Source organism: Theobroma umbraticum, unplaced genomic scaffold, assembly GCF_002168275.2.
Source record: "Theobroma umbraticum cultivar Fairchild unplaced genomic scaffold, ASM216827v3 scaffold_55.0, whole genome shotgun sequence".
NCBI lineage: Eukaryota > Viridiplantae > Streptophyta > Magnoliopsida > Malvales > Malvaceae > Theobroma > Theobroma umbraticum.
The window spans coordinates 1,947,397-1,958,814 of record NW_018397270.1 but is presented as its reverse complement, the minus strand read 5'-3'; the positions used below and the strand labels follow the sequence as shown (position 1 = coordinate 1,958,814).

At 31.3% G+C, this 11,418-nt stretch overlaps 1 protein-coding gene across 1 annotated transcript; it reads right to left on the bottom strand.

Annotated features, from left to right (window-relative positions):
- Nucleotides 1–154: 154 nt before the first annotated feature.
- LOC110426295 (golgin family A protein) lies at nt 155–1,181 on the bottom strand. Its single transcript, XM_021441496.1, has one exon. The coding sequence runs from the start codon at nt 1,002–1,004 to the stop codon at nt 213–215; it is 792 nt and encodes a 263-aa protein (XP_021297171.1). The 5' UTR covers nt 1,005–1,181; the 3' UTR covers nt 155–212.
- Nucleotides 1,182–11,418: the final 10,237 nt, after the last annotated feature.

The window sequence follows — 11,418 nt, the reverse complement described above, 5'->3', positions numbered from 1 at the left end:
CTGTAGTTAAACTATCTTTGAATTCCTAGATTTCTTTCTAATAAATTGATACAACTTTGCCCATCCCGAGACCCCTGGAATTGCTGAAAAGGAAATATCATGGATGGATCACCAGAATCACCAATCACCAAGAACTTTGAGCAACATCCACATACATTGTAGAAATACATGGACAGCATTCTCAACTGTTAAAATGCATTCTGAAGGGGACACTACAAAAATCTTCTACGGTTGTTACGTACCTTCTTCAAGAGAGCTTCACGACCAGGAAATGGGTTGTAAATCTCCACCGTCCGATCTTTATCAGACCCTTGACTCCTGTCCAACCTGACACCACCATCAACCCCATGTCCGAAACTATCCCCACTTTTCTGCTTAATCTCCAACTTCACTTCTGTCTTCAACCTCACTCTCTCCCTTCTCTCCCTCCTCTTCTCTCCTAAAACCCCATCTCCAGGTTTCACTTCTTTTCCCTCTCTTCCACTCTTGCTTTCACCATCGTTCATATCCGCAACTCTCGGTATCCTGCCACCTTTACTAGTCCCAAGAACCTCGAAGTTAACCTTTCTCCAGCCAGCCTTATCTTCATTATCCCAACCGAATCTTTCACTTATCTCTAACAACATAGACACTGCGCTCTGGTTACCGGATAAGAAAGAGTCATTTGTTGTTAATTTTGCATTGTTTCCATGCAAAACATTCTCAGCGAACTCCCACTCTATTCTGTCCTGGTAAACAGGGTCTTGAAGCACTTGGTCAGCCAGGTTTGCCCAGTGTTCATAGTCACGGGCACGCAGGTTTTTGGACATCCATTTGAGATAGTTAGAAGGGAGGGTGCCTAGCATCTTGCCTTTGTGTTTGCCAAAGTCTATGACAAAGTCTGTTGCTGGAATTGTTCTGGGAGCCGAAGCTGATGAGGCTCTTCTGGGTTTCGGAGACGAAGGGAGTCTTAGACTTAGAGATATTGGGCTTGAAGAAGGAGCATTCAAGAGTCGGAAAGTCATGGATTGAGGTTCAAAATATTTGAAGCAACAGCAGAGATGCTACAGGGTAAAGAATATAGGTGGAAAGGCCAAGAGTCGCTTAAGGGAGTGGCGATGACGATATATAAGTAATATCTCGGGTCTAGCCCAATATTTGGTAAATCTGTACGGAAATTCAAGAAAATTAATGTATTTAAAAAGTTGGGATTTTTTCTTTTGCTGTAATTGAATTAGTGGGAAAATACTCTTTTCTTAATTTTTTCTTCTCATTTTCCTTGTCCCACTTCTTCGGGATGCATTCCAACATTTCTGATATTGTTAGCTTTGTTTTGTAAACAAATATAAATCATAATCACATATATCAAATTGTTAAAGGTTAAAAGATGTTAAATAAATAAATTTTAAAGGAAGAAACAAAGCCCAAATCTTCCTCATAGACCAGTTTTGATAGTTGGCTCAACATGTCCAAAGTTGTGTGCAAGAGGGTTCTTTTAATAAAAAGAGAGGACCTGTTGTAACAAGTAAAACAAAATGCATTAAAAGCAGTAGAGAGGAAGATTAGAACAATTCTTGAAGTGTAAGTGCTTTTAAGGTAGGCGATAAGAAATAATAAATCAAAGAATAGGTGGATAAGACGATGGATCATAGCAAATGAAAGAGTTTTTAAGAGTAATTTGATCAATTTCTAATCTATTTCCTAAATCACCAAGCCCCGTATTTATATTAAGTAGGAGCATATTTTTAGAAGCAGTTGGTAGAAAGGGAATATTTCTAAGAGAACATATTTTGTATGGAAGAACGTGTTCGTTATGAGAAAAGCACGTTTACTATGAAAAAAAATAACTTATTGGATGTTTTGGGAAGAACTAATAATTGGATAGTGCGTGAAAGTTTTGGATAGTGGAGTAATGATACTTAATAATGAACTAAATCGCAAACTCTTTTCTCATGAGGTTTTACGGCTCACGATAATGGGATTGTCTATTAAAGTTGCTTATGTTTGCTAAATTGAAGTGCCATTTCAATTTATCTCTTATTTACAAGCTCTTCCTTCTTCACACCTTCTAAGAACTTAATTTGTCATATTATAAGTTATTGCTTTGTGCTTTTTCCATAAATATAAATCTATTTCAATTCTTTTTTAGTTATGGACTTTGGTAAATTATATATAACAAGTCTTTTCTTTGAAACATGAAAAATTTAGAGTATTTCCTTTGATGCACTCTACATTTATCTTTAAGAATAATAATGATAATGGTGATAAAAGTTTATAAGAAAAAAGACTGAAAATGGTAATGAAAGTAGAGATATATGTATGAGAAATATAATAGAGAATTGAATTTGTGATGAAGAATGGTTATGTAGCTTTGCATTCACTATGAATTTATACTACATGGCAAGCCTTTTAGATAAGAGGATATAACTAGTATGAGATTACATCAAATCACAAGATAAAATAGGATAGGATTACATCAAAATATATGATAAGTATACAAGAGTTATCCTAGATTGAATTTTATATGTTGTGATTGAGAAAATTGGTTCAACTGTTTATCCTTGATTGATTTTGATGTTTGTGAAGATTGATTTAGCTCATTATCCATGATTGATTGTGATGATTTCAAGTTATTCTTATTAATGTGATCTTGTAGTACTTTATTCTATCCAATATGCTCTCGCAAGATGGTGGTTCCATTGGAAACATCGATCTTGGATAAAAGGTAATGAAATGTGGATTTGGATAATGGTTTGGTGAGGGCATCGACCAATTGTTGTGTAGTTGAGACATGTCTTACTTGAAGTTGCCTTTGGCTAACTTTTTCTTAGACAAAAAAAGAATTCAGTGCAAGATGTTTCATTCTAATATGGAATACTGGATTTGCATAAGTATATGTAGCACATAAGGTAAAATAAAGGATAATTGGAGCTATCATAAGTTTGCGTTGGAGTTCAAAGAGCAGAGATTGAATCCAAATTGTTTCTGAGACAACAGTGTCAATGGCTCAATATTCAGCTTCCGTTGAGGATCGAGCAACAATCTTTTGTTTCTAAAATCACCATAACATTGGAGAGCTAACAAGATAAATGATGTATGCTGAGGTTGAAGTTTTATCATCTAAATTACTGATTCGATCTTAATTTGAAAAGATAGTAAAGACAAGTTTAGGTTCACTTTTTATTAATAGGCCATGAAGCATGGTATCTATTAAGTATCTGAGTAATCTTTTAAGAGATGTTTGATGTTATTGAGTTTGTTTATACATGAATTAGGAAAGTTTGTTAATAACATAACTAATATCAAATCTTGTAGTAGACAAATATTGTAGAGCACAAATGGTTTTTCTAAATTGGTAGGATCGATTGCAACAGAACCATCATGTCTTAACCTAACAAAAATGGAGAATGGTGTGCTGGATTCTTTTGCATTAGACATATGTGTTCTTTGTAAAATATCATCGATATACTTGTCTTGATCAAAAAGAAAAAGCCTTTGGAATGAGGAATGACTTTAACACTCAAAAAATAGTTCAATGTACCTAAACCTTTAAAAGAAAAACTATTTGACAAGGCTTTAGCAAATTGTGATAGAAAAGAATTGACATTGCCTGTTAGAGTTATATCATCAATATATACCAACATAAAGATAGTAACGTGATCTCTGTGGATGGTAAACAGTGAGGTGATAACAATTGAATTCTAAAAGCCATAAGATAGTAGAAATGAGTTGAGAACTCCACACCACGCTTGAAGAGCTTGTCTAAGGCCATAAATGGCTTTCTTTAACTTGCAAACATAGTTAGGATGTGCTTTGTTTGCAAGAACAAGTGCTTGGTTCATGTATACTTCTTCATTGAGATCACTTTGAAGGAAACCAATGTTGACATCTAGTAGATGGAAGGGTCATTGTTTGGATAATGCCAAGCATAATACCAATCTAATTGTGACTAGTTTGACAATTAAGTTGAAGGTTTCAATGTAATCTAGTTCAGGCCTTTGATTAAAACCTTTGGCCATTAATCTTGCTTTATATGTGGATATTGAGCCATCAAGATGTTTTTTATCTTGAAGATCCATTTGTATCTTATCACAAGTCTTTTGACAAGGGGAGAAACAAGTTCCCAAGTACCATTTGCATTCAGCACCTTCAGTTCTTCAAGTATTGCATGTTTCCATTGAGAGTCTTTAATATCATGAGTGGCACAAATAGGTTTGATAACTTGGGGAAAGGGATATTTAGTAATCATGTTTATTTGTTTAGGTTTAAAGATATTGTTTTGTGACCTAGTAACCATAGGATAAGTTCTTTGTGGAATAAGATTTGAAATAATGTTTGTTGAGCTCAAAAGTGAAGATTGAGATAAAAAAGATGCTTGAGTTGATAATGATGATGAAGAAAACTCAATACATGAGTTTGCCCCTTGTGGATGAGCAATGTGAATTGGTGTCGCTGATGGAGTCAGTGCAAAATTTGTTGGGTAAACATGACACAAAAGTAGGAAAGCCAGAATCTGTTAAAGAAACAAAAGATGTGGCAAACAAATTCTTATCAATATATTTGATATTAGAGAAAGGACACTAAGACTCATGAATTAATAAAATAATTTCTTGATGTAAATATCTTGTTAGTGATAAGATCTAGGCATATGTAAGCACTTTGGAGTTTGGAATACCTTATGAAAACACAAGGTTTGGATTTTTGATCAAGTTTATACTTGGCATTTTGTTTTAACCATGAATAACAGAAACACCTAAACACTTTCAATTTATGGTGATTTGGTTGTTGGTTAAAAAGAATTTCATAAAGACTTTTACTAGCTAGAATTGAAGAAGGTAATCAATTCAATAGGTAGATCATAGCATCAAGGGCATAAAACTAATATTGAAGTGACATGGAAGCTTGATCAAGAAGGGTTAAGCTAGTTTCTACTATACTTTTGTGTCTCCTTTCAACAATGGCATTGTGTTATGGTGTATATGGAGGGATCTGAAGATGTTGAATACCAAATATTGAGACAAGACTTTAGCACTTCATATTCTCCTCCACAATATAAGCAAATAAAAACAATATAAAATAAAAAATAGTTTTCTACCATTTTTTAAAACTTAAGAAACAATAAATTGATATCAGATTTATATGTCAAAGAAAAATTCAAATGTATCACATCAAATGATCAATAAATGAAACATAATATTGAAAACAATTAATAGAAAGACCCTTAAAGATCCCTAAACAATAGTGAAAAGTATCTCAAGAGGTTTATTACTAACCAAATTAAACTTAGCAAAAGATAGCATATGAATCTCATTACAACAACAACAGTTGCATAAATTATTAGAAATAGAAGAAGAACAATGCAGAGATAAGTTTTTTTTATCATGAATTTTAAAGTGTGATTGGAGTGATGACAAAGCCTTTAATGTCATTTGATGAAACTAATTTTTGTTCCAATAAGTGTTAGAGCTTATGGAGTAATAAGTGGCTTGGTCGTTTGAATTTGTAAACACTTTTGCTATTTTGGCCTCTTACAAATGACTTCCTCGTGTATAAATCTTTCACCAAAAATGATGTGGGACAAATTCAATGGAAACAGAATTAGTTACATAGAATTTTGAAACATAGAGAAATTTTGTACTTCTATTAGGAGCACAAAAGACATCTTGTAAAGAAAATAAAAAAGAGTGAAAGGTAATAGATCTAGAACTAGTGTATGTAATGGATAAACTTGTACTAGTACCAATACAAAGTTCATCAAGCCTTCCATATGGTGAGTTAAGTGTCACATTCTATAAATTTGAAATAATATGGTGGGAAGCTCTAAAATCAACAATCTAAAAGAATTTTAATTATTTGCAATGGCATAATGTGTTATTGGTTGAGTAAAAGGTCGTTACAACTTGACCTTGAAATAGTTTTTTGTATGTAACTTGACTTGTCAGTAGTATCTAACTCATATATTGGACTAGTTGGTAAAACTTGTTTCTTTGAAAATGATTAAAAGCTATAGTTGTTATTTTGATTGTTATAACCTGAGGATTTAATAAGTTATTTGTATTTGTCAGATGTGGTAAAGAAGGCTTGGGTGGAAAGATGAGCAGATGAAGGAGTGTGATCTTGGACAAATTTAAATTTCTTAAAAAAAAATTTTCACATTCTTAAATTTTATTAAAGGAGTTTTTCAAATGAGACATAAGTTTCTTTAACTTTTATTGTTGTTGTTATTTCTTTGAACTCAACGCCAGTGCCATTCAAGGCATGAGTCATAAGGTCTTCTTCACTAATAGGGTGATTGATCAAGGTTAATTCATGGGTTATACTCTTTAAAATTTAAAAATATTTACTTATAGATTTGGTTCCTCTAGGTTGGGTGAGTTTTTCTCTTATGTTTATCATTCAAAATATTGATTTGTTGGTAAAAAGTTAATAGATTTTCTACTAAGCATCAAATGAGGTGTTGCAAATAAAAAAAAAGAATAATTGATTTAATGTAAGAGAAAATAATGGCATAAAGTAGTAATTGATCTTTATAAACCCAATGCTTCAAGTCAAGATTTGAAATCAATTGAGATATGTTTGAATATGATTTGATTATTACAGTTGGAGGATAAGGCTTGGAACTATCTATGTAGCTACATAACTTATAACCACGAAGTAAAGAGTTGAATTGGGCACATCAAAGGAGAAGTTGGATATGGTAAGTTGAAAAGTTAAGCTACTACATGTATGATTATTAATAGTGCCAGTTACTTGTTTAACATGGTTGATTTTAGATTTGAGAAGAGATTGAACCAATGATAGGTGAAGAGGAGAATATTTGAAAGGAAGATGATGTCATGGTAGTTTAAAGAGAAAATAGACTATGAAAAGATAAAAAAAATACTAAACTTATTAAAGCAAACGAGGCTCTGATACCATATAAGAAATATAAAAGAGAATTGAATTTATGATGAAGGATGGTTCTGTAGGTTTGCATTTATTGTGAACTTATAGTACATGACAAGTTTCTTTAAATAATAGAATATAACTAGTATAAGATTACATCAAATCCTAAGATAGGCTAAAATAGGATTACATCAAAGAACATGATAAGTATATAAAAATTATCCTAAATTGAATTATAAATATTGTGATTGTGAAGATTGGTTCAACTGCTTACCATTAATTGATTTTGATGATTATAAATATTGATTCAACTCTTTATCTTTGGTTGATTATTTCGACTTCAAGTTATCTTTATTAATGTAATCTTATTATACTTTATTCTATCCAATAATATGAAAGAACAATAATATAGAACCCTATAAAATATTGAGAAAAACTAAAAATGTTAGAATCCTATTAGAAAAATAATTCGTCTAAACCTATAAATAAGAAATAACTACTTTGTAACAATATATAATTAATTGCTATCAAAATTTCTCTCAAAGTTTTTTGAATCAGTAAGTGTTTTTTTTTACATAATATCCAACAAGACTCTTAAACTATTAAAGAAAATTTAAATAAGTTTTTGTATTTTTATTTGGAGTCAAATAAGCCTTTATGATTAATGACTGACTTAGTCAATGTTATTTATCATTTTATGTTGCGTGGCATTAATATGGCATGTTAAAATAGATGTCATGTTAAAATATTACAATTAACTATAATATGGCATATTGATGTATCATAACTGATAATGACATAACATACTAGTTGGGAATGATAACATGATTATATGATATTTTTTACTTACTGCATCAATGTCATATCAATGTCATATGGATATAAAATAATAAGTGACATTTTAAATAATAGTAATTAATTAATCATTAGTCATAAGGGCTTATTTGATCAAGAATAAAAATATATGATCTTGATTGAAAGCAATTAAAGAATAATGACTTATTTGAATTTTTCTGAATAGTTTAGGAGCTTATTTGAGCATTATGCCATTGTTTTTATGTTTTGTTAAATTTGTGTTTATTGTAAAGCCTTTTTATTATAGCCTTTTTATGGTTTTCATTTTTTTTAAAGAGAAGAAAATAGTTTTTTTTTATTACTGTTGCACTGTAGCTATTCACCAAAGAAAAGAGATTTTTTTTTTAGTTTACTACTACACCATAGCTTTTTAAAAGAGGAAAAATGATTGCAGTCATTCTTCAAAAAAAGGACTTTCTTTTTGTTTATTGTTGCAATGTAGTTTTTCTTAAAAAGAAAAACAATTTTAAAGAAAGTGTGGGATTCACATTTTTCTGCACAATACCTCAATCTAATTTTCTTTTTTAAAGTTTTTTCCTTTTTTGTACAATCTGAATACATGTATATGTTTAATGATTTATATATTTATTTATCTTTTTGTTTAAAACAAAGATAAAAAATAAATGAATAAACATGCAACATTATTATGATTTTAAAGGTCTAATAGTGTTTGTAATTAGTTATGATAGTGCATGAGTACTTATCTGATTATTTTCCTTTCACACTTGTAGGAATTTCATTTTTTTCATCTTATGGCTAAAACTCATTTTACGCCAAAAGTTCGTTATGGTGATCTTTACAGGTTTGCTCTTGGGAAAAAGAGGAAGAATACTAGTACAACGTTTTTCCTAAGAAAGTGAAAGTAGGTAGGATTAATGAAGTTCTTTCTGTAACTAAAAATTAGGATGGTGATGTCATTAGGAAAAGACGAGAGGATTGCTTCTAGGAAGTAATACATGCAAGACAAGTGGATAGGTAACCATATGGGTTTGTTGGATATCATTGGGATCATATTTTTACTGAATCGCTCCAGATAAAAGACATTCCAGCCCGAAAGCATCAGTGTTGAAATTCAAATTTAAGCATGGAAAATTCTCACTTTTTATCATTAAGTTTGATTTTAACTCACAATAAGTCCAAGGTTAGGATGAATGGTGGAAAAGGTGTTGAAGAACTCTTTCTACGTGACTGCTCTTAACAATGTCGTAGTACTTGATGTTGTAAAAGTTACCTCCAAGCTCCATATTTGTATGGAGAGATGAATTAAGGTCTGGTGTGTTGTTCTTGTGAGGTGGAGTACTTTTTCACATACTATGATTATTGCTTAAGGAGAGTTTACCTTCACTTTCAGAGATGTATGCATTCTTTTGAAACTTTTTAGTGATGGGCAAGACAATTTTCACTCCATCATACTTTCTAATAAAGAAGAAAGCATCAAGTGGTTCTTTGAAGTTTTGTTTAAAAGCCAAGTTCGAGACTTCTGAAGTGGCACGTTTCTCCAAGTGGTTAGGACTTTTTTATAAAAAGTTCAATATTAAGCATGAAAATAGTACTCTTGAGTATGCAGATCAAGCTCAAGAGTTAGAAGCTTTGTTAATCATGTGGTTGGCTTGATATGTTCCTTCAAGGTGTCCAAATGATGGAATTTTTATTCAGTTATTCTTTATGCAATCGAGATTGCTAAAGGTATGAGCTTCCTTCTTGCTCCACTATACTTAGGATCTCTGTATGGAAAGTTAGATTTATATTAATCTAAAACTACTAGATTAGTAGGATGATAATAAGTTTCGACTTATATAGATATATTATTCATCCAAATGTGTTTGTGGGAGAGATTTCGTGTTTGTGCCCCCACACTTAATGTGTATTAGTATTTTGTTTCTTCCTTTACAAGTAAAGCCTTGAGGGACAATTATAGGGGTTTGGCATGGCATGATAAGACTTCCAAAGACAAGAATCTTGAAGTATTGGATGTGATAAAAGAATTTACTTTAAGGCCTTATGTGCGATCGAACAACAACTTTGGTTATCTTACTGTTCATTATGACATAAAACCACTTCAAACTAAAAATTAAGCTCACGCATATTGAACTTTTTACTGTTCATTCATACTTCTCAATTGTTTTCCATGATTAAGAAGACTAGTTCAAGTATTAATAGTGATTCATTGCCTATCAAGGTATATTCTCTTTATAGAATGGCATGCCAATCTAGACATGATCAACCAGCTCCACCTAGACAGCCTTCACTCGAATACTTTTCCATTTATACCTCTTTATTTCTTATTGAAGCGCTTATGAATTATGTGACTAAGTTCAAGGACTGTATTGTCCCAACCTTTGATAAAGTAGGCATCTACATTGTTGGTTGGTTTTCCCGTTAGAAAGATTGTCTTAAATAATAGACTTCTTTTGTTATACTTGGTCTTAAGATGCAATTACATGCTCTCTCCATTAGTAGTAATAACGTGTCGTTTCACTTGATTCTTTTTAAGAGGAGTAAAACCTCTTGTCATGTAAGGTTGTTCTTTATTCTGCTCATCTTTTTTTTATTACATTCTTGATATGTTGTTAAAGTCTTTTACTTTATTTATCATTTTGAGAGAGTCAATTCCAAGTACATAGGTTAGTTCTCAAGTAAAAAGACAAGATATCTCAAAGTCTGAGAATAAAGAAGAGTCATGTGATTACATGAATGATTATGAGTCAGTTGAAAAGAGGTATTTTAGAAATGATTATGTGAGTTTGGGAAGAGGTATGAAAGGTAATACTACATCAAAGAGTATTCATTATTTGATAGATATTATTGATTTTCTTCCTTCTACTATGCAAAACATTGGTTATGTTGTGAATGCCATTACTAGAGTTAATAAAAATGTTTTTTGCATAGTTTATTTTTAATTAGGGAAAAAAGGATTCAAACCCTATCATTTAGACAAGGGTATCATGGATCAATTAATGAGCTAAATGTTCGAGTGTAATTGATATAATTTAAGGTAATTTGAGTTCTAATTTTAGCTTTGGAATAACTTAGCAAAACAATGAAAGTTCTATTACTAGTGGGACTTTTAGAGTTACTCATAGTATTCAAAACAACTTTGGAGTTTGCGCTACCCTTAGTGCTACTAAAAAGATTTTTTTTCTTGAGGTATTCAGAATATTGCTCGCCATGCTTCCTTATTTCTTGAAGGTATTCAAAATACTACTTGTAATGCTTTTTCTTCTTCTAGAAGTATTTAGAATACTACTCGCAATCCTTTTTCTTCTCTTAGAGGTATTTAGCATAATACTTGAAATGTTTTTTCTTCTCTTGTAAGTATTTAGAATAATACTTGCAATGCTTTTTCTTCTCTTGGACTTATTGAGAATACTACTTGAAATGCATTTTTTTTTCTCTCGGAGGTATAAAAAATAACTTAAGTAAAATTTCATTTTCTTTTACTACTCACCATAAGTCATCCTCCTCTAGTGATAAATGTAGAGAAATATTGGTGCTTTTGACATTCATTTGAAAAACTTTCATGGCAATCCAACCTTGTTGCAATATTTAAAGCTTTTGGAGCATATGTATAGCATAGAAGGTGAATTTTGGCCTTTCAAAGCAAAAGCATGAATGTAGCTGTTTTAGATGCCTAGGGCAACATCTTCGAGATCACTTCATCCTCATTGGCAAATATTTTTCAAAAAAAAATTGAAGCTA

What these genes read in the sequence shown, in the direction of transcription:
- LOC110426295 (XM_021441496.1), bottom strand. Translation starts at nt 1,004, where the DNA reads ATGACTTTCCGACTCTTGAATGCTCCTTCTTCAAGCCCAATATCTCTA.